The sequence below is a fragment of the Chiloscyllium plagiosum genome, unplaced genomic scaffold (assembly GCF_037043375.1).
Source record: "Chiloscyllium plagiosum isolate Xiang-an unplaced genomic scaffold, Cpla_swu_hap1 HiC_scaffold_11, whole genome shotgun sequence".
Taxonomy (NCBI): domain Eukaryota; kingdom Metazoa; phylum Chordata; class Chondrichthyes; order Orectolobiformes; family Hemiscylliidae; genus Chiloscyllium; species Chiloscyllium plagiosum.
In genome coordinates, this window is record NW_028270149.1 from 2,861,575 (window position 1) to 2,885,848 (window position 24,274).

The 24,274-nt window shown below is 41.8% G+C and overlaps 1 protein-coding gene across 1 annotated transcript in view; it reads left to right on the forward strand.

Moving 5' to 3' along the window:
- The window catches only part of LOC122557447 (transmembrane 9 superfamily member 2-like), a 127,607-nt gene that overhangs the window by 10,371 nt on the left and 92,962 nt on the right, over positions 1-24,274 (forward strand). The window contains exon 2 of the mRNA XM_043705203.2: positions 10,563-10,630. Coding sequence (XP_043561138.2) covers positions 10,563-10,630 — 68 coding nt within the window. The remainder of the gene's footprint in view (positions 1-10,562; positions 10,631-24,274) is intronic.

Sequence of the window (24,274 nt, forward strand, 5' to 3'; positions counted from 1 at the left end):
AGTCAATTTGGTATCCATCTTGCCAGTTCACCATGAGACTCACCTTGTCTCTATACAAGTCTGCCATGAAGGTTACTTGTCAAGTGCCTTACTTAAGTCTACATAGACAGCATCCACTGCCCTTCTCTCATCAATCAGTCTTGTCACCCAAAGTTGACCAACCATTCTTGTCACTCATGCCTAACATGCCTAAAGCTAGCAAGTTCCTTCCCTTCCAAATTCTGTGTCTCAGTATCTTCCCCAGCAGCTTCCCTGCCACTGACATAAGGCTCACTGGTCTATAATTACTTGGATTATCTCCGTTTCCCTTCTCAAACAAAGGATCAACCTTTCCTGGGGCTGAAGACGCAATGATATTTAAGACTCCAGTTGTTTCCTCCCTTACCTCCCACAGTATGCTGGGATAGAATCCTGTCCAGCCCTGGGGCAGACCCTGATATTTCACGGCACCCAATACTTCCAATCCTCCATTATGTTGACTTGCCAGAGAGTATTCACACACCTTGGGGCAGCTTGGTGGCTCAGCAGTTGGCACTGCTGCCTCACAGCACCAGGGACCCGGGTTCAATTTCCTCATTGGGTGACTGTGGAGTTTGCACATTCTGTGTCTGCGTGGGTTTCCTCCGGGTGCTCCGGTTTCCTCCCACAATCTAAAGATGTGCTGATCAGGTGATTTGGTCATGCTAAATTGCCCATAGTGTTAGGTGCGTTAGGGTAAATATAGAGTAGGGGAATGGGTCTGGGTGGGTTACTGTTCGGACAATTGGTGCAGAATTGTTGGGCTGAAGGGCTGGTTTTCATACAGTAGGAAATCCCTAACTTGAGCATCCCTCTCTTTAGTGATCGATGTAATGTACTCATTAAGGATCTCACTCATTTCCTCTCGCTCCACACAACCTTCCTCCTTTATCCTGATCAAGGGCTTATGCCTGAAACATTGACTGTCCTGCTCCTCGGATGCTGCCTGACCTGCTGTGCTTTTCCAGCAACACTCTCTAATCTTGACTCTCAACTCCAGCATCTGAAGTACCCACTTCTGCCTTCCTCCTCCATGCTTGAGTGGGTCTAATCTATCTTTAGCTACTTCCTTGTTCCTAATATATGTATAAAATGCCTTTGGATTATCCTTAACCGCGCTGTACAAGAACATTTCATAGCCCCTTTTAGCTCTCCTAGCACCCACTTTGAGTTGAGCTCCGCTCCTTCCTTTTTCTCTACGTTTTCAAGGGCTTCACCTGTTTTTAGTTGCCTCGGCCTTGGGTATGCTTCCTTTTTTTTGACTAAGATGATTTCCCCTGCCATTCAAAGTTACCGAATCCTGCCATTCCTATCCTTCATTTTCACAGGAACTTGCCTGTACTACACTGATCAACTGGAGAGACTCCTGTCTGTCAGGTTTGGATTTGCTCCCAATCTACATTTTCCAATTCTTGCCCAGTTTGGTTGTAGTTGACCCCCACCCTCCCAATTTAAGTCAAGAGTGGGTTGCTGGAAAAGCACAGCTGGTCAGGCAGCATCCAAGGAGCAGGCAAATCAATGTTTCAGGCATATGCCCCTTTATCGTCCCATTTCCCTATGTCCGTATCAGTTGAAACAAAACACTCAGACACAATTTAGTTTTACCACCTCCATCTTTATTCCGGGCCTTGGGTGGAGAGAGAATGATCACCCATGTGCACAGAGACATGAGTTCTCGGTCTTCTCTCGAACAGCAATTTCTTAATGAATTATATAGTCACTTACAGGGAGGAGCATTCAGAAAAGGCAACATACATGTGGGTGACTACTACAATCAGTGAGTGGAAATAGTAAAGATTAAGCCATCTGCTGATACACAATGAATGTTCTTAACCTTGTTAACTGGCTTCACATAAAGAATACTTTTCACCTTGTTAACTGACTTTACATACTGAATGCTTCTTTGTCTTGTTAAATGGCTTTACCTAATGAATGCTTTTTCACTTGTTAAACTACTACCCTTGCCTCCAGCACCTCATTGTTTACTGCAAGTTCTTATCTGATCTGTCATGAAAGCTGAGCCTTTTGTCTTACACAACCCAAAACTTGGTTCTTTCCCTACCTGCACAATCTTATAGGCATTCTCATCTCCATCAGGAATGGCCCCAATTCTTCCCCAATTTAACACCTTCATCCAAAGTTTGCTGTTGTCCTTAAGCATCAGAAAACTAATGGAATTATGATCACTGTTCCCAAAATGCTTCCCACTGAAATATTGATCATCTGGCTGGGATCATTTCCCAATACTTGATTCAGTATTGTCCCCTGCCTCATTGGACTATCCGCATTTTGTTTCAGAAACCTTTCCTGGACACGCTTAACAAATTGCTGTCCATCCAAACCCGTGGCACGAAGGGAATCCCAGTTTATGAGGGGAATTGAAGTCACTCACCACAGCGACCCTGATGCTTTCCCATCTTTTCAGAATTTTCCTGTATCTTCCACTAGGATGTCTGTAGTACAATCTCAGCATTGTGATTGCACCTTTCTTGTTCTTGAGTTCTACGCATTGTCTTGCTGCAACATCTCTCCAGGATGTCCTTCCTCAACACAGCTGTAATATGCTCCCTAACCAGTAATGCAACCTCCCCACTTCTTTTGCTTCCACCTTTGTCTTATTTTAAAAAATCCATAACCCAGAATGTTAAGCTGCCAATCCTGTCCTCATTTCAGTCATGTTTCACAGACAGCAACAACAAAATCCTTGTAAGTGTTTAATCCAGGTTCCACGTTCATCTATGTTAGCTATTATACTACTTGCACAGAAGCAAATACAGTCCCAACCTCCAGTTCCATCGAGCGCAGCAGCTTCTCCCTGACTTCTCTTCCTTTTGACTATATTTACCTTAGACTCAAATTCTTCCCTGATCTTTATGCTTACTGACTGGCTGCTCTGGTTCCCACCCCACTGACGCACTAGTTTAAACTTTCCTGAGTGGCACAAAAGAATCTCCCTCCGATGATATTGGTGCTCTGCAGTTTCAGTGCAACTCATCATCCTTGTACAGGTCCCATCTGCCCTGAAAGACATCCCAATGATGTATGTCTGAAGCCCTCCCTCTTACACCAGCTCTTCAGCCAAGTCATAGAGATGTAGTGTTCAATTATATTCTGCCTCTTTCTAGACTCAGTATATGACACAAGGAGACACCCTGCGATTACTACTCTCGAGGTTCTGCTTTCTAATTTGCTCCAACTCCCTGAATTGTCATTGCAAGACCTTGTCACTCTTCCTACCTTTATCATTTGTGCTAATGTAGACAACGACTTCTGTCTGTTTACTCTCCCATTTCAGAATGTCTAATGTACCTGCTCAAGCATTTATGACCCTGACACCAGAAAGGCAACATACCGTCGTGGAGATCTCTTATCGCTACAGAAGTGCTTATCTCTGCCCTGACTATCAAATCTACAAGCACTATTGCTCTACTACGCTTTGTCCCTCCCCTCTGCAGCAGGGCCAGTCATGGTGCCACTGCTCTGTCTCCTGCAGCTGTCATCTGATGGGCCACCCTCTTTATCAGTATCCAAAACAGAATTCTTGTTGATTGGGGACAGCTGCAGGGGACTCCTGCACCGACTGCCTGCCCTGTCAAGCGGTCTTCCATCTATTTTCCTGGACATTGGGTGTGACCATATTTCAATAACTTCTATCTGTGATACTCTTCCATTTGTGTGCTCCTTTAGTGGCTCCAACCGCTTCTCAAGCCAATCCATTTGGTGAGCACCTGAAGCTGGGTACACTTCATGCAAATGTCATTGTCAGGGTTGCTTTTGGCATCAATGATTGACCACATCTCTCAGGCAACAACAGGCCCACTGTCCCCAAACCTACTTCCTGTACTAATCAGAAAATGAGGCGAAAGCGAGTACTGCAGATGCTGGAGATTAGAGTCAACATTGGAGTCATGCTGGAAAAGCACAGCAAGTCCAGCAACATCCGAGGAGAGGGAAATTGATGTCTCGGGAATCAAGATGAACTAACTGTATTGACATTACACTAAGTAACTGTACTAATAACGCATATTGTGGAACCACTATATTGTGGCAGAGGGTGTTTACTGGCAATATGCAAAAATGCTGCCTAGTACAGGTTAGAGAATCTCCTGCGGCAACACCTCATAATGGGATCCTTCCAAAAACTCTGGTGTATATTGCACTGTGTATCATCAAACACTCCTTTGGGTCGCGTCACAGGCCTGAGGAAATGTTTATCTTGTGACCTTGTTGAAATTTTTTTATTTTGGAATTCCAGCTCCTTTTGTTTCATTACCACCAGAAAAGCTTCCTCTTTTACCTAAGCTTATAAGCAGTTTGGAGGGAGGACCTCCTGGTTGACCTGTTCCTGGGTGTGTCTAAGCCTGCTAGCCAGGGGCCATGCCATCTGTTCACTGATTCTTTGCAATTTTTTGAGTGATCTTGAATTACTCGTACATGCTAAGTCTTGGCTGTGATTTTAAAATAATTTTGGCCATATAGTTCCCAGTTCTGCTGGCCTTCCTGGTTACAATTCCATCGTGGATGTGTTGTAAAAAATTTACTGGGATTCACTGTCTCTTAGTCGTGACCCCAGTTATTTTACTGTCATCCATGGAGTATCTTAGTGTTCTGTCTACCTACTTCAGTGATGATCAATATTATTAATGAAAATAACAACAGACAATGTATATATAGTTTGGGGAAAAACAACAAGTTAGTTCAAATGATTTTACTCATAATGAACTTAACTATATTTTAAAGTTTAACTTGGATCAGAGGTTTTAATTAGTCTGAAAATTGTTATTTTTGGTACACCATTCACTGAGGACTTAATTACTAGTCCTGGTAACTTGATACTCCATGATGTTCCATGGTTTCTTTCAAGATAATGTCTCACTTTATTGACAGCAGATGTCAGGGTCAATCCTGTAAATTCCAGACTTGTTCTTTTACCCTGTTTAAAAAATATATTTTTCAATAAGACGAAGTTGTTATGGGCTCAGAGCTCAGCACAGCAACAACCACTCGAGTGGTTCCTGGGTAAGTGGCCAGAGCCTTGTATGTAGACAATGCAGAGGAAGCTTGCAGCCTCTAATGAGAGAGCACCTTTTTTCTTTCTGTACCTTTTGTGCTAATTAGTAGCACAATCTCCCAGTGGGTGTTTTCACTCACTATTTCCCTTTTAAACAGTTGGCTCTGCAAATTCCTTTCTAATCAAAAGGGAAAAAAACTGCCTTCAAAAGTATTGAAAAGGTGCATCCTCAGTTAGTGAATGAAAGACAGGATTGGGGTATTTATAATTTGATTAGCAAGCTGTCTGAAGAAAGCCAAAACAACTCATCCACACTGGTGCCAGATCAGTGCTGAATTATTTTTGTTTTGCCTCTTCACCTATCATAGTTGTTTGTGTGTCTGCTTCTCTGTGTTGGAGTTTTAGAAAGAGGTAGAGTTAAGTTAGCAAGAACAATATATTGCTATTGATTTAAAAACTATTTGATTGCAATAGTTTTCTTAATGGGACCTCTGCATGTTCCTTTTAACAATCAGGTAAAATTGAGCAATTTGTAGTTAAACAAATTTTCACACTTGTGACAACTCCTTGTAGCTTAATTTCATGATTTTCGTGATTCCTTAAATAACCAATAAATTTCAATAATTCTGTTCCAAGTATCCTTTGTCCTTTTTTAAATTAGTGAGCAATAAAGGGTATAAAAACCAAATTGGAAATGCATGGAAGCGTCCATAGTCCCAGACAAACACAGACTGCTTTGAGAGAGAGAGAGATGATGATTCTGATATTAGTCTGAGGGTCACTATGCTTTGGGGAGGTGATACCGTTGAGAAGGTGGAGTCTTGTTGGAAATACATCAGATCAGAGAGCATCTATTGAGCAAGAATGAAAGCTTAACTGGAATGGATGCAGACTTAGTGTAAACTCTGTCTCCATAAATGCTTGTCAATAGACAGTAGGTGCAGGAGTAGGCTATTCGGCCTTTCAAGCCAGCACCACCATTCATTATGATCATAGCTGATCATCCACAATCCGTATCCTGTTCCTGCCTTCTCCCCATAATTCTTGATTCCACTATCTTTAAGAGCTCTAACCATCTCTTAAGACCATAAGACATAGGAGCGGAAGTAAGGCCATTCGGCCCAGCGAGTCCACTCCGCCATTCAATCATGGCTGATGGGCATTTCAACTCCACTTACCCGCATTCTCCCCGGGAGAATGAAAGTATCCAGAGACTTGTGGCCTCCACTGGCTTCTGGGGCATATATCCACCACTCTGGATGAAGAAGTTTCTCCTCAACTCTGTTCTAAATGGCTTATCCCTTATTTTTAAACTGTGTCCTCTGGATCTGGACTCACCCATCAGCTGAAACATGCTTCCTCCCTTTAGAGTGTCCAATCCTTTTAATAATCTTATATTTCTCAATCAGAAGCCCTCTCATCCTTCTAAACTGAAGTGTATACAAGCCCAGTTGCTTCAATCTTCTTCATCTATATCATTTAATGTATATTGTAAACAGCTGTGGTACCCCACTGATCACCGCCTGCCATTCTGAAAGGGATCTGTTTATCGCAACTCTTTGCTTTCTGTCAGCCAGCCAGTTTTCAATCCAAGTCATTGTTTTGCCCCCAATACCATGTGCCCTAATTTTGCTCACTAATCTCCTATGTGGGACCTTATCAAAGGCTTTCTGAAAGTCCAGGTACACTACCCGGCTCTCCCTTGTCCATCTTCATAGTTACATCCTCAAAAATTTCTAGAAGATTAATCAAGCTCGATTTCCCCTTCATAAATCTATGCTGACTCTGACCTACCCTGTTACTGCTAACCAAATTGTCATTTCATCTTTTAAAGAGCAACGGAGGATAACTGAATTTTGAAAATTTCCCAGTCCTCCAGCTTCCCACTCATCTTTGCTATGTTATACTACTACTCTTTTATCTTTGTACAGTCCTTAACTTCCCTTGTCCGCCTCCCCTAAGGATCTTTCTTCCTCTTTGGAATGAACTGATCCTGCACCTTCTGCATTATATCGAAAAATACCTGCCATTGTTGTTCCACTGCCTGTTACAGTATTGAACCCACATCCGCTGATGACATTCACATCTTGTGAATGATTAAAAAGAAATAGCTTCTGCTTAATTTCCTGAGTATTTGCAGTATTTTTCTGTTCCTTCAGGTTCCAAGTATCAGTGTATTTTGTTTTTATAAGAGGCTGTTGATGACTCAGTACACAGCTGAGTTGTGTATTTAACCTGTTGCGCAGTGACGCCTCTTTGATGTATTCATGTACAATGGCTCAAGAATCGAATATCCAAGCTTTTTTTTGCTATTGCAAAGCCATACTTTTCCTGGAACCTGCTCTTAGCCCAGACTTAGCAAGAATTTAGCACCGAGTGGTGAAGAAGGCACACAGGATGCTTGCCTTCATCCCCCAGCACGTAGAATATGTAGAAGTAAGAAAGTCTTGTTGCAACTTCATAAAACATTGTTTAGGTCTCAGGTGCACTTGTGTGCAATTGTGGTCACGACACTGTGGGATTCACCAGGATGTTGCCAAGGATTAAATGTATTATGAAGAGGGCTTGGGTAGGTTGGGTTTGTTTTTCTTGGAACAAAAGATGCTGAGGGGGTATTCAATTGAGGTATGCAAAATTATGGGAGGAAACAAAAAGATTTTCCCATGGCAGACATGTCTGAGACCATATTGCAAAAGTTTAGGGTGAGGAGCAATGGTTTAAAGATGATTTGAGAGAATGTTTTCACCCAGAGACTGGTAGAATTATAGGATGTACTGTCTGAAAGGGTAGTACTTTGAGGCAGATACTCATTTGAGGTATCCAGATCAGTACTCAAAATGCCAGGGCATAGGCAATGGACCAAGCGCAGGGAGATAGTGATGGACAAAAGAGCCTGTTACTCTGCTGTGTGAGCTGAAAATGTGTTGCTGGAAAAGCGCAGCAGGTCAGGCAGCATCCAGGGAACAGGAGAATCGACGTTTCGGGCATAAGCCCTTCCTGAAGAAGGGCTTGTGCCCGAAACGTCGATTCTCCTGTTCCCTGGATGCTGCCTGACCTGCTGCGCTTTTCCAGCAACACATTTTCAGCTCTGATCTCCAGCATCTGCAGTCCTCACTTTCTCCACTCTGCTGTATGACTCTGACAATGAATTTAAACAAATAAGTGACTCAGAGCAAGTTTTATTCGAGACAAAAACTTTCTAAATTCCTAATTAAAATAGTTTGGTTAGGGTCTAAATATATTAATATCACGACTTTTCAAAGTTTTCTGAACTGAGTCTGGGATTACATTTTGGCCATGAAATCGTTCTCTTTTGGTAGTGTTTTTAACCTAGAATGCTCCAGTTCAGTGCTTTGTGCAGAACGTGACTTGATGGAAGTTGGAGTTTGATCCAGTTTTGATGTCTTTGCTGTTATGTCCAAAAATGATTCAATTTACACATTTTCTATTCACTCATGGGGGCATGGACATAATTTCATAATGTCCCTAATTGTCCAGGGAATACAATAGTTGAGTTGCTGCCGTTACTTATCATATGTTGGTCAAAATAGTAGATTTTACATTGGTGAGCCAGATGGGTTTTTAGATCAGTCAATATTAAGTAATTTTCAAGTTTTACCATTGCCGTGGAGGGATTTGAACTCATGTCCACAGAATATTAATTAGCCTGAATTATGGATTTCTGGTTCCATGCCGTTACCACTGCACCATACCTCCCCGTCTTAGAATGAGATGATTATAAAATGGTGTTAAATGGCATCAGTTATCAATGTCTAAGCTAATTGAAATTAGGAAATTTTAAATGCTCATCAGAAAAGATATTTCCCTTTTTTTGATGGGGAAGTTGTGAAAGATCGTGAGAGCCACGGAACACTATTTAAAAATAAGAGAATAAGGGACAGGACAATTATGAGTGAGATAAAGAATTTCCTCACCTGGTGACTAGTTTCTGGAATTCTCTATCCCAAAGGCTCAGTAGTTGAGTATGTTCTGGACTGAGATCGATAGATTTGTAATATTAAAAACATCAAGCAATACAGAGTGCATGAAAATGACATTGCAACAAATCAGCTGCAGTCTTATCGAATGGCTGAATGGTCTGCTCTGACTTCTATTTTTAGTGTTCTCATAGAGCAGGGAAGGTAGCCATTTGAGTCAGTGTGCCAACCTTCGTCCATTCCCTGCTGTTTCCAATAGCCCTGTTAATTTGTCTATTTTCCAGGATTTATCCAATTCTCTTTCAAAGGGTAGCTTTAAATTTGCTTTCAGCCTATGAATTTGAGATAATCTTGTCCAAAAACCCTCTGAAGTTATTTTGCCAATTATCTTAAACCTGTGTTCTTTGATTATGGACCCTCCTGTCAGTGGAAACTGATTCTTTTCTCAAACTTTTATCGAAACTATTAAGTCATGGACCTATAACTGGAATATTTATCATAACTAATATTTCTCTGGCTGCTTTAATTACCTTATCTCACTGTTAGGTCAGTTTCAACACATTTTGTAGCATAAATTCTTTAATCTCTCACTTAAGAAAATGATTTTGTTGGTATTCAGATTTCAAAGCATATTTTCTTTATTGACTACAAGCTGATATGCATAATACTCTTTGTTCAGTTCGTTGTTCTATTACGTCATACAATCTTAAGTCTGAGGTTTTATCTATCAGTACAGAGTAAGGACTGAACATGCAGCCTTACTGATTGTGTTCTTTGTAACTTCTCCAACTCAGAGTGTCAAGGCCATGACCCTCATTATTTGCACTTGAACAGTGAGGCTGCGGCAAGTGGTAAGAAAAGTATGTAGCAATATTGTTTTCCGAGTAAGGTTTGGATATATTTGGATGTCCAAAGCAATTCCATAAGCTGTACCAAATGAAGCTACTCAATGCAATAAGAATGCTTGACATTGGAGGTCATAATATTGATATACTGACTTTGGAAGTAGTCTGAGTTCATTAGGTTGATCCTGGACAAGGAGAGTTTGAGTAGGTTGGAGCTCTACTTGAGTTTGGAAGGAGGAGAGGAACCTTACCAGAACTACGCACATCTTAAGGGATGTAACCAGGTAGGTTATCTCTTTGGAGACCATGTAGGACCAGAGGGCATAGACTCAGGGTGAAAGGTTGCCCACTTCAGGCAAAATGACTCTGAATAATTTCTGAGTATAATGGTCTATTTCTGTTCGTGTTTTAATGATGAACTTTCTTGTATACTGTTTAGTCTTGATGCGTATGAAAGAATGGGAAACTGTAATAGTATTGTGCCCTGGTGTATCAAAAGCTTTACAAATAAAAATGTTCTTTGTATTAAATTTTGCAGATGATCTGTGTCTGTGTAAACAATAAATGTGTGAATTGTAATATTTTGAATAAATAGACTGCATGACCTCAAATTTATACTTTTTTATTTCCCTCTTATGTATTGGTTGGTGAGAAGCTTGGATATTTCAGCAAAATGGTAATTTGAATACAGCAGTAGAATTGTTGATTAACTCAGATGCAAATACTTAAAAGGATTTATTTTATTTTCAGTCAAACATTGAAGTATTTGTAAACAGATTGGACTCTGTGGAATCTGTCTTACCATATGAATATGATGTGTAAGTACATTTAAGAATTTATCAATTAATATTTTAGTGTAAATTAGTCTATATTTGAATACATTTTGCATAACCATTTCATAGTTGTTACAAAAGTATGGCTGATTAGTTACCTTTTCTGTTCTGGTTATTGTTTTTGCCTGTTAGTCTGTGTTTGAATAATACATCTCAAAAACTAATCCATGATTTTTTGACATTATTTGGTTCATAGGGTATGGTCCAAGGAAGAATTCTTTTGCAAAATTGTGTATCTGGATCTACAAATGATCCATTAATAAGAGATGGGGTGAATTAATTTTCTTGCATGTTATATATTGTTTTTGGCTGCTGTGGTGCAATCTATCTCAGCTGTTAAAATATGAACAGAGTATTGTTGGATGTGGATTGGCCTGGAAACATCACGATGGAATCTTATACTAAAGGTTATTTTAAGGTTTGTAGTTAGAACATTAATTTGGTGGATAAAAGCCTCTAGCCAAACCTTTTCATAATTGCAATAATGTTGCATAAAGGTAGAACAGCAGACGTATGTGATCCGCCTCTTCACTTGTCACTGGAATGTGAAGTACAGGTAGTTCTTCTCTAATGCAATGGTTGTGTTCTTCTGCAACCTCACACAAGAGAAAAATCCCGCTTTAGAAACAGCACTTGCAGTGTTGGCAAAGTTACCTTTGAGTTATAGGCTTAGAGATGATTTGCATTGACATGCTTGTTGCTTTAACTCCTCTCCTCCCTATCTTAGTCAAGATTTTAAATCGATGGCTTCTTATTGCATGCCTGATCATATTGACCAGATAAGTCATGAATAACAATGAAGCGGTATTATGATAATTGCTGAAGTTGGTAAATGAAAATGGTGAGTGTGAATCGAGCACAGTCATCATGGTTTCATGAAGTAGAAATTCATCACCAGTTGCTGAGAATAAGCATTCGATTGCAGCAGGCATTAAGGAAGGCATTTATATGGTCTGCGTAATGAGAGGATTTGAGTACAGGAACTGGGATGTCGTGCTGCAATTATACAGCACATGGGTGAGGCCCCATCTCGTACATTTGTGCAGTTTTGGTCTCCTTATATGAGCTTTCTTGGTATAAATGGGTGGCACGGTAGCTCAGTGGCTAGCACTGCAGCTTCACAGCACCAGGGATCTGGGTTCGATTCCCACCTTGGGCGACTGTGCACACTCCATACAGACATTCTCCGTGTCTGCATGGGTTTCCTCCCGGTGCACCAGTTTCCTCCCACTGTCCAAAGATGTGCAAGTCAGGTGAATTGGTCATGCTAAATTGCCCAAAGTGTTAAGGTATCAGGGGTAAATGTAGGGTCGGGGAATGGTCTGTGGTGGGTTATCTTTCTGAGGGTTGGTGTGGACTTATTGAGCCCAAGGGCCTGTTTCTCCACACTGTAGGGAATCAATCTAAATGGAGTGCAGTCAAGATTTACCAAATTCCTGGGAAGACCGGATTGCCACGAGATTGATTCAGTTAGGACTGTTTTCCCTAAAGTTTAAAAGAATGAGGGTGATCTCCGAGATGCCTATAAAATGCTAACAGGACTAGACAGGTTAGATGCAGGCAGGGTGTTCTTGATGGTGGAGTCATACAGAACCAGGGTTTAAGGATAAGAGAAAAATTTAGGTCTAAGATGAGAAGGAAGTTTTTCACCACGTGGTAAACCTGTGGAATTCACTACTCCCCAAAGAGGTTGAGGCCAAAACAATGCAGGATCTCAAGAAGCAGTTGGTTAAATATTAGGTCAGTTGAGATTCAGTGGTGGATTTTTTGGAAACATAACATTTACATTTCAGCAATAATGCTTTCAAAGAGAAAGAGAGACACACAAAGGGAAGGATGCAGCATCCTTGACTGACTAAGGAAGTCAAAGATACCATCAAGTTGACAGAAAAAGTGAAGGATTGGATAGAATTTTTTTCAAAATTCAAGAATCTTTATAAGAATAAAGGAAAATCAAGGTAAGAGAGAAAGTTACTTGGAAATAAAATCTAATTAGTCATTTTTACACATTTTAAGAAAAATAAATAAACTTCGGATTTATTTGCAAGTGACTTTGAATCAAGTATGTCTCAGGAGCTAGCAATGAAAAGTAGAGAAGTGGCATATGAATTAAATAAGTGTTTGTCAGTCTTCACTGTGTGGGAGACACAAATAACAGTAGAAATACTTGCAAATCAACAGATGAAAGTGTTACAACGCTGGGTACCCTTTTGGTAATTTAAGCCAGACACACAGAAAAGCTCACATTGCCTCGTAATCTATAAAAGTATGCATGACAAAGGAGTACCAAATTCCACTATTTAAAGAAAAAAATAACAGTTTGTTCTTTAACTAAAAAAAAAATCAAATAACAACTATATCTACACCGTAATCTTCCTTTTTATCTTGACTATTTATGTATCTCCCACTCTACAGCATGATACTGATCTGATAAAACCCCCTTGGTAAGGTTTTACAAAAAATTCAGATTTCAAAACCAGTCAGTGGTGTCGATTCTCCTCTATATCTTCCTCTAGATTTTTCTGGGTCTCTTCTTTGGTCTTCTGCTACACAGATTTCATATGAGCAGGTACCTTTCAAAGAGTGGTTCTGCAGGCAGTCTGTGTTTGTTGGTGCTCTTTGCTGCTCTGGCCAACTGTTCAAAATGCCCGATTTTTTTATACTCCAAAACATCGGATCGTCTCATTGGTTTGATGTTGTCAAAATAGTAAAATTCAAGTTCGATTAGACTTTGGTATCTTAGGGCAAAATTTAAACTGGTCAAATTCAAATTTGTTGTCTACCATAGCAACTCAGCTATTTGTTTCATAGCCAAATGTTACATTTTAATTTTTTTCAGCACACTCTGCACTTAAGTCTTTGCCAGCTTTCACTCCTGTAGATGTGTACTGTACCTTGATAACAAAAGGAAGGGACTAATTTCAAACAATTGGGAAGAGTAATAAGAAAATGGTTAGATCTGAAGGCCAACAGGTCCCTGAATGCTGATGGACTTCATCCTAAGATATTAAAAGACCACTCCAAAGTCAGCAAAATAGGAGATATCTTCAAGTTTCCCAGATTTTAGGAAGGTCTCATCTGATTGAAAAATTGCAAAAATAATGCCTCTGTTTGAGGAGGAAGACCAAAAGCAAGTAACTGCAAGTTAGTTAGCCTAACATCTGTTTTGGGGAAATTGGAATCTGTCTTTGGTCTAGAACAGGGTATCTTAAAAGTCTCAATTCAGTCAAGTAATCAATATGGTTTTGTTAGAGGGATATCTTGCCAACCATCTTGAAGTTCTTTTGAGAAAGTTCTAAGCTGATAAATGGGAATTGATATGTATGGCACAAACAGAAATTACTGGTGAAACTCAGCAGGTCTGGAGAGAAAGTAAGAGTTTGTTTTGAATCCTGTCTCCCTCAGAACATAGAACTGTTTTCTTCACAGATGTTGCCAGACTTGCCGAGTTTCTACAATGATTTGTTCATTTCTGATCTCAATATGTACAGTTTTGTCTCATTTCAGTATCTATGTGGGTGTATGTGGACTTTCTCAAGACACTAATATATAACAAGTTTAATGAAGTTATGTTAGGGCTAATATTGTCATGCACAAAGGATTGGTTAGATAGTGGCACAGATCATTGTCCTAAATAGGCTTTTTTTGATTAGGCAAGATATAATGAGTGGAATGCCACCAGGGTCCGTGCTGGGGAACTAAACTCTTTATAATCAGCTTTAATGACTTTAATGAATAGATTGATGGTTTGGTTGTTGAATTTGCTGATTACAGAAAGAAAGGTAGGAGAGTAAGTTGTGGCAAGGGTGTAAGGAGTTTTCAATTTGATACAAATAGGTTACGTGAATGGGCAAACATCTTGTAGAGTGAGTACAGTGTGGGAAAATGTGAACCTGTCTGTTTGGAAAGAAAAGGAAAACCAGCATATTCTTTAAATGGAAAGAAATTGCAGAACTTGTACAGAGGGATCTGGATATGAAAGTACAGCAAGTGATTGGAAATACAAATGGAATGTAAAAATAGGGTTGTTTTGTGACAGTTGTACTGGACATTGAGCTATACATTTTTGGTCTTCTTATTGAGGAAAGGATATATAATTTCATTGGAAACAGTCAAGAGAAAGTTCATTTGACTGATTTTTGGATCGAAAGGCCTATTGAATGAGGAAAGGTTGGATATGTTCATGTTTTCATTGGACTTCATTTGAATCGTTTTAAGATCCTGAGGGGATTCGCTGGTGAAAAGGTTTTTCTCCTTTTCAAAGAGTGTAGAACCAGAGTTTCTGTGGAATTCTCTTCCCAAAGAGGAGTAGAGGAAATGTTTTCAAATAATTTTGAGATAATTTGTTGGTGAACCATGGTTACAGGAGTGGCCAGGAAAGTGGAGTTGTGGCCATGGCCATGACTTCCCTGATATTATGTATTGCATAACATTTAGACTAAACATTGGTCAGTCAACCTGCAAAAGTTGAGAAATCTGTTTCTTTATCATTTTACAGAAGCCTAAGGTTGATTATATTAAGATGAGCCAGGAATAAATATTTTGAGTCAGAGGTATTGCCTGTTTTGAAGTTGAGATTTTCATGCAGTGAAGATTGATCAGTTGATTATCAGTGATTTGAGGGAAGATAATAGCTGAGAAGCTGGGTTAAGAGTAGGCCAAATGACTGAGTCTCCTCATCCGGGAATTCTGCTGAAAGTTATAATTATCCTTTGTGAAATGAATTTGGAATTACTTTACCCCAAGTTATCGTGTACTTCATCACTTCCATTTTCTCAGGTTCGCTGTTTGTGACTATTCCTCATTTCCCCTTCCTCCACCTCATCCTAGTTCCAAACTTCCAGCTCAGCACTGTCCCCATGACTTGTCTGAACTTGTTCTACCTGCCTATCTCCTTTTCCACCTATCTACTCCACCCTTTCCTCTCTGACCTATCACCTTCATCCCCTCCCCCACTCACCTATTGTACTCTATGCTACTTTCTCCCCACCCCCACCCTCCTCTTGCTTATCTCTCCACGCTTCAGGCTCACTGTCTTTATTCCTGATGAAGGGCTTTTGCCCGAAACGTCAATTTCGAAGCTCCTTGGATGCTGCCTGAACTGCTGTGCTCTTCCAGCACCACTAATCCAGAACCTTGTAGATGGTAGGCAGCTTTGGGGAGTAGGAGGAGAGTTACTCACCGCAGTATTCCTAGCGTCTGATCTATTGTAGCCACTGTTGTAGGGAGTCCAGTTGAGTTTCTGGTGCATGGTGACACCCAGAATGTTAATAGTGGGGAATTAAGTGAAGGTAACATCATTAAATATCAAGGGGTGATTGTTGGATTGTCGCTTATTGGAGGTTCTGGATTAGTGGTGCTGGAAGAGCACAGCAGTTCAGGCAGCATCCGAGGAGCTTCAAAATCGACATTTCGGGCAAACGCCCTTCATCAGATCCCTGATGAAGGGCTTTTGCCCGAAACATCGATTTTACTGCTTCTCGGATGCTGCCTGAACTGCTGTGCTCTTCCAGCACCACTAATCCAGAATCTGGTTTCCAGCATCTGCAGTCATTGTTTTTACCTAGCTTATTGGAGATTGTCATTGCCTGGCATTTCTGGCATAGACGTTATTTGCCACTAGTCAGCCTGAGCCTGGATATTGTCCAGATCTTGGACATGAATTGCTTCAGTATTTGAGTCGTGAATGGTGCTACAATAGCAAATATCCCCATTTCTGGCCTTTATCATAGGGGGGGGGGAAGCAGCTGAAGATGGTTGGAACTAGAACACTACCCTGAGGAACTCCTGCAGTAACACCCTTGAGCTCAGATGACTAACTTCAATTACAACTGTTTTCCCATGTTCCAGGTATGACTCCAACTGGCAATGAATTTGCCCCCTGATACCCATTAATTCCACTTTTGCTAGGGCTCCTTCATGCCACACTCCATCAAATGCAGCCTGATGTCAAGTATCATCCAGTATAAAGGAAGGCATTTGTTCCTTTTTTGGGATGCCAGCGTTTATAGCTCATGAATTTATTGCCTGTTCTTAATTGTTTGGTGGACAGTTAGAGACCGAATGTAGGCCTGATCAGTCAAGGATGGCCATTTCCTTCCTGAAAGGACATTGTGAACCAGATGTGTGTTGTCTCCAAATGACTGGAGTCACTGTTAGGTTTTTCTTGCAGATTTTCACTGTCACAGGTCAAACATTCTCTTCGAGGACATCACTTCAGGAGGTCTTCAGGGTAGGGTCATTGGCCCAACCATCTTCAGTTGCTTCATAATGGAGGGAAGTTCATTGCAGTTAAATGTGTGCATGTTCATTGTGCAAGCAATGTTTAGGCACCATTAACTACTCCTCTTACTGAAGCAGTCCATATCCAAATGCAACAAGATTTGGACCGTTTGGGCCTGGCCAGGACCAAGCAGTGACTAGCTCCCATGGTATTCAATAACACTAGTATTGTTGAATTGCCAACTATTGGCATCCTGGGAGTTACTGTTTAACCAAAAACTGAACTGAACCAGTGATACAAACACTGGTGACGCAAGTATGTCAGAAGTGTGGAATGCTGCAGGGAGTAACTCAGCATCTGACTCCCCAAAGCTATCATGTGCAAGGCACGAGTCACGGTTGTTATATAGTGCTCTCCACTTAACTGTATGTGGTTCTAACGACGCTTGATGCTTGACACCATCCAGGATAAAGCAGCCAATTTGATTGGCACCCCGCCCAGCATCTCAAAATTCAGTCCCTCCACTCGTGATGAATGTAAAATGATTTTAAACTACTTGATATTTGGTCCATGTTTTTGCTTCTTGATCAAATCCGTTGATTTAAAAGTTTGCAACTTATTCCTTAAGATCTCTCTTTTCTTCCCATTTAAGGAATACTGCATTTTCACTTTTGTTTAGTCATCGATGTTAAGCTCAGGAAAAGATCCTTCAGTCTACCATGTCCATGCTGGTCAGAAACGACTACCAAACTATTGTAATTCCATATTCCAGCGCTTGTCCCATACATGTGTACCTTGGCATTGCATGTGCACATCCAAATAGTGCTTGCATGTTATGAGAATTTCTGTTTTGTCCACTCTTACAGGCTGTGAATTCCAGATTCCCAACACCCTCGGTTTTAAAAAAAAATTATCCGCAATCTTCTCTAAACCTTTTGTCCCTGACCTTTTTCAGTCTGTGCCCCTTGCTCTTTGATCCCTTCATCAAGCGAAAACATTTCTTTGAGTACCTTACCTCTGCTCATAATTGTATACATCTCATTCATGCATCCCCTCAATCTTCAATCTCAAGGAAAATAACCCCACTATGTGCAATCTCTCTCCACAACTGAAGCTGTTTAACCCAGGGAGCATCCTGGGAAATCTCCTCCACTCCCTAGCCAGTGCAATCATATCCCTCTTATAATACGGGTTCTGGAGCTGCACACAATACTCTGATGTGGCCTAACCAATGTTTTGTGCAGTTCCAGCATAGCTACCTCTTAAATTCAATACCTTCTCTAATAGAGGCAAGTATACCATATGCTGCCCCAGTCAGACTTACTCCCCTATCCTGATAGCTTTAGGCACACCAAGGTCCCCCAGTCTTTGGTGCTTCCCAGTGTCCTACCGTTCATTGTATATTCCCTTGCCTTGGTTGCTCTGCCCAAGTGTCACCTCACATTTATCCAATGCATTCTGTTTGTCACTGACAACTCTGTCTCCTTTTAGTTGGAGCTTCTATGGCACTATCTGATTTGTAGTGTTTGCTACATGGATATTTTGAAGTTGGATTCTAAAGAGAACTTTGGTTAAATACACAAGATTTTGAAAGGCCTGTGTCTTTTACTTGGTTCATAGTTCAGAAATGTTCAAATGGCAATGTTCAGATCTTTTGAAATCTTTTTTTTTAAATGTGTTTAATTCTGGCAATGTCCAGTTTGACCATCACAATTTGATTCCTCCACAATTTCTTTATCATTCAAGCAAAATATTGCTGTAACCTGCTATAGTGTAAAAATGCTTGTGGTTTTTGTTTTAAATGCTGGAAAATAAATTAGGATATGGAATTGCAGTTTAAGAACTGCATGTGATACTGCTTGGATGCTTCGAGCACAGTAACTTTGCGTCAATCAAATATAATGCTGCGTTGTTGTGCTTCACAATTTTGCTGATAAAGATTATAAGCTGCCCACTTCCAGGACGTGCAGTTATTTTCCAGGGAGCTTGCTCTGGATAATGCCACTTGTGCATTCTCCAGAGTTCATTTTCAGTGTTCAGAAAGTTGCTTTTTGGGATTCGTTCTCAGCCCCCCCCTAAACTCCATTTATGATATGATATGATATTTGGGAACCAGGCAATATGCAGAATAATGAATGTATTTTCATAATTCTCTTGGTTTTCATTTTATAACTGTATATACTACACACTCTGGACCAGATGACAATAAGCATCTGATTCTTAGGTTTGGCCAATTAAACCTAACATTTGCACGCCCAGATGATGTTGAAGACTGATGACTGTAAATCCTCCACCTCAGGATGGACAAAACTCTTTTAGAGCACAAACCACAACTTTTGAGTCATTCACTGAAGACAAACTGAGCGTGGTCTGATTTTATTGCTGTGAATCATCTCGCAGGGTCCCTGGCTCTGGTCCCCCTGCTTTTTGGGAAGTTTGACAATTTGGTCAGCTGACCGATCAGAAGCACGATTTGTTTTTTAAAAAAAAAGTCCTGCCATGGAGTTCGGTAGACTCTTTACATCTCTGGACTTTCTGGCTTCTTCAGCTGCTACAAGTCTCTCTGGTAATATCAATCCTCCTTTTGTCATATTAATTCTATGTTGCTACTAGTACAAATGGCCTGAAAGGTTGAATGTCATCTGGCCAAATCACATCTTTCTTAAAAAAAAACTCTAATTTCCACCAGATTAGATTAGATTAGATTCCCTACAGTGTGGAAACAGGCCCTTCGGCCCACCCAGATCCATTTCCCTCTGACTAATGCACCTAACACTATTAGCATAGCCAATTCATCTGAACTGCACGTCTTTGGACTGTGGGAGGAAACTGGAGCACCCGGAGGAAGCCCACGCAGACACGGAGGATGTGCAAACTCCCCACACGGTTGCCAGCGGCTGGAATCTGGTGCTGTTGGCAGCAGTGCGAACCACTGCGCCACCGTGCTGCCCAATGTGGAAGTGGATTTTAACCAGTATCAATTAGTGAATGATCTTCCTTCACCACAGAAGGAAACCATTTAGCCCATCATACTTGGACTAACTCTTTGAAAAAGTTAATCAATTTGTTTCAGCCTGTGCTCTTTTTCTTCCCAGAGTCCTGCAAATGTTTTTGGAATCAGTTAATTATGACAGTCTGGTAAACTTCCTCCAAGCTAAAGAGAATGTACAGGTCGCCTAACAAGGAGAGATTGGGAGGCTAGATTTGTGTTCACTGGAGTTTACAAGAATAAGAAGTGATGTATTTGAAAAATCCAGAATCCTAAGGGGATTAACAGGTAGATGTTAAAATGTTTTCTCTTATGGATGAATTCAGAACTACGGTGACTTTTAAAACTCTGCCACCCATTTAAAATTGAGATCCAGCAAAATTCTTTCTCTCAAAGGGCCAAGCAGTTAGGAGGGTTAATGGTTTCATTGTGAGAGAGCTTGAGTATATGGGCAAGGATGTTTTGCTGCAGCTATATAGGGTTATGTTGAGACCACACTTAATGTGCAGTTTTGACCGTAAGTCATTGGAGCAAAATTAGGCCTTTCAGTCCATTTGAGTTTGTCCCATTATTCAGAGCAATTGTGATTGATCTTTTCCAAATAACCCTTGATTCCTTGACTGTTTAAAATCCATCTCTGCCTTGAATATAATTTATGACCCAGCCTCGACAACCTTCTGCAGTTTAACAAAATATTCCATAACTTCATTTTGAAGAAACTCCTCGTTTCTGTCCTAATTGGGTTATCCCTTGCTCTGAGATTATGCCCTCTGGTCCTTGACTTTCCCACAAGAAGCAACAACTTTTCCATATCTACCATGTCAAGTCCCCTCAATCTTGTTTCCATAAAGTAACTTCTCATTCATCAAAACCCAAATAAGTGCACTCCAATCCTCAAGACTGAGTGTTTTTGGGTATGAGACAATATAGATAACCTTCTCTGGACTACCTCCAATGCCAGTATATATCTCCTTTTTAATAAGGGGACCAAAACTGTTTTTAAGTATTCCATGTGTGGTCTAATTATTGCCTTGTAGAGGGAGGGAGAGGATCCAGTTGTTGTGGGCCACGTTGGCACAAACAACATAGGCAAGGCTAGGAAGGAGGACCTGTTTGGGGATTATCGAGCACGAGGAAGGAAATTGAAGAACAGGTCCTCGAGGGTCATAATCTCCAGATTACTGTCTGAGCCATGTGCTAATTGGCATAGGAATAAGAAAATTGGGGAAGTAAACACGTGACTGAGATTGGTGTGGGAAAGAGGGTTTCCGTTTCCTGGGACATTGGCATCAGTTTTGGAATCGCCCCGATTACAAAACTAAGGAACTCTGAATACGGGAGGATATCGATAGACTGGAGAGTTGGGTGGAACAGTGGCAGATGGTTTTCAATCCAGACAAATGTGAGGTGATGCATTTAGGCAAGACTAATTCTAGAGTGAATTATACAATGAACAGAAGAGCCTTTGGAAAGGTTGATGGGCAGAGAGATCTGGGAGTGCAGGTACATCGTACCCTGAAGGTTGCTGCACTGGTGGATAGAGTGGTCAAGAAGGCATATAGTATGCTTGCCTTCATTGGACGGGGTATTGAATATAAGAGCTGGCAAGTCATGTTAAAATTCTACAAGACGTTGCTTCGGCTGCATTTAGAATACTGTGTACAGTTCTGGTCGCCACATTACCAAAAGGATGTGGATGCTTTGGGGAGGGTGTAGAGAAGGTTTACGAGGATGTTGCCTGGTATGGAAGATGCTGGCTATGAAGAGAGGGTGAGTAGGTTAGGATTGTTTTCATTAGAAAAAAGGAGATTGAGGGGGGACCTGATTGAGGTTTACAAAATCATGAAGGGTATAGACAGGGTGGATAGAGACCAGCTTTTTCCCAGGGTGAGGGATTCAATAACGAGGTCATGCTTTCAAGATGAGAGGTGGAAAGTTTAAGGGGGATACACGCGGCAAGTACTTTACACAGAGGGTGGTGGGTGTTTGGAACGCGTTGCCAGCAGAGATGGTAGAGGCAGGCACGGTAGATTCGTTTTAAGATGCGTCTGGACAGATGCACGAGTAGGTGCGGTGCAGAGGGATACAGATGTTTAGGAATTGACCGACTGGTTTAGCCAGTACATTTGGTTCGGCTCAGACTTGGAGGGCCGAAGGGCCTATTCCTGGGCTGTAAATTTTTTTGTTCTTTGTCCTTTTGATCTGTACTGATGGGGTGGTCTCCACCTGAACCGATCTGGAACCACTGTTCTGGCGAAAAGGATAAATAAGGTGGTCACTAATTCTTGAGTCGAGGGAAAGCGACAGGGAGTATGGAGTCAAGTAGAAAGATAAGCAGCAGGTTAGCATGTGTGCGGGGTTTAAGTTGAAGGCAGACTAGGAATGAAGCAAAAGGGAAAGATATCTTGGGTAGAGGTGATGGAAATCATGAGGATAAGAAAAGGGTGCTTTACCTGAATGCTTGTAGTATTTATAACAAAGTAAATGAGTTAACGGCACAAATCATCGTGAATGATTATGACGTAGTAGGCATTATGGAGACATGGTTGCAGGGGGTTCAAGACTGGCAGTTAAACCTCCAAGGACTTAGAATTTATTGAAAAGACAGGGAGGTCATGAGGGGGCGGGGTTGCCCTGTTACTTAAGAAATTAAATCTCTGGCACTGAATGACATAGGGTCAGATGAAGTGAAGTCTGTGTGGGTGGAGTTGAGGAACCATAAAGGCAAAAAATGTTAGACCTCCCAACAGTGGGAGGAACCAGGGGCGCTAGATTAGATTAGATTACTTTACAGTGTGGAAACAGGTCCTTCGGCCCAACAAGTCCACACCGACCTGCCGAAGCGCAAACCACCCATACCCCTGCATTTACCCCTTACCTAACACTACGGACAATTTTAGCATGGCCAATTCACCTGACCTGCACATCTTTGGACTGTGGGAGGAAACCGGAGCACCCGGAGGAAACCCACGCAGACACTGGGAGAATGTGCAAACTCCACACAGTCAGTTGCCTGAGGTGGGAATTGAACCCGGGTCTCTGGCGCTGTGAAGCAGCAGTGCTAGCCACCGTGCCGCCCACAAAGAAATAGGGCATGTCAGAAAGACAAGGTCTCGGTGATCATGGGGGACTTCAATATGCAAGTGGACTGGATGAATTATGTTGTCGGTGGATCCAAAGAAAGGGAATTCATAGAATGCTTACAGGATGGCTTTTTGGAACAACTTGTGATGGAGGCTATTCTGGATTTAGTGCTATGTAACGAGCCAGACTTTTTAAAAGATTTTAAAGTCAAGGAAGACTTAGGAAGCAGCAATCATAATATAGTAGAGTTCAGTCTGCAGTTTGAAAGAGAAGCGCAGCAGGTCAGGCAGCAGCCAAGGAGCAGGAAAATTGACGTTTCGGGCATAAGCCCTTCTTCAGGAATGAGGAGGGTGTGCCAAGCAGGCTAAGATAAAAGGTAGAGAGGAGGGACTTGGAGGGGCGTTGGGAATACGATAGGTGGAAGGAGGTTAAGGTGAGGGTGATAGGCCGGGGTGGGGGTGGAGAGGTTGGGAAGAAGATTGCAGGTCAGAAGGCGGTACTGAGTCTGAGGGCTGGGACTGAGAAAAGGTGGGGGGAGGGGAAATGAGGAAGCTGGAGAAATCTGCATTCATCCCTTGTAGTTGGAGGGTTCCTAGGCGGAAGATGAGTCGCTCTTCCTCCAGGCGTCGTGTTGCCATGGTCTGGCGCTAGAAGACGCCAAGGACATGCATGTCCTTGGCGGAGTGGGAGGGGGAGTTAGTGTTCAGCTACAGGGCGATTGGGTTGGTTGGTGCGGGTGTCCCAGAGGTGTTCTCTGAAACGTTCTGCAAGTAGGCGGCCTGTCTCCCCAAAGTATAGGAGGCCACATCGGGTGCAGTGGATGCAATAAATGACGTGTGTGGAGGTGCAGGTGAATTTCTGATGGATATTGAAGGATCCCTTGGGGCCTTGGAGGGTAGTGAGTGGGGAGGTGTGGGCGCAAGTGCTGAATCTGGTGCTGGAGGCTTCGGGTTTGTTGTAGGTACAGGTTGTCCTGGTTGGGTCCAAATTTTGTTGGTCTGAATGTAGTCCGGAGTCCATGCGGGGTCAGTCGGTTCCGTAGACAGGTGCTGAGGAAGGAGATATGGACTCAGCACCGCCTTCTTGACCTGCAATCATCTTCCCGACCTCTCCGCCCCCACCCCCTCTCCGACCTATCACCCTCACCTTAACCTACTTCCACCTATCGCTTTCCCAACACCCCTCCCCCAAGTCCTTCCTCCCTACCTTTTATCTTGGCCTGCTTGGCACACCCTCCTCATTCCTGAAGAAGGGCTTATGCCCGAAACGCGATTCTCCTTCTCCTTCGATGCTGCCTGACCTGCTGCACTTTTCCAGCAACACATTTTTAAGC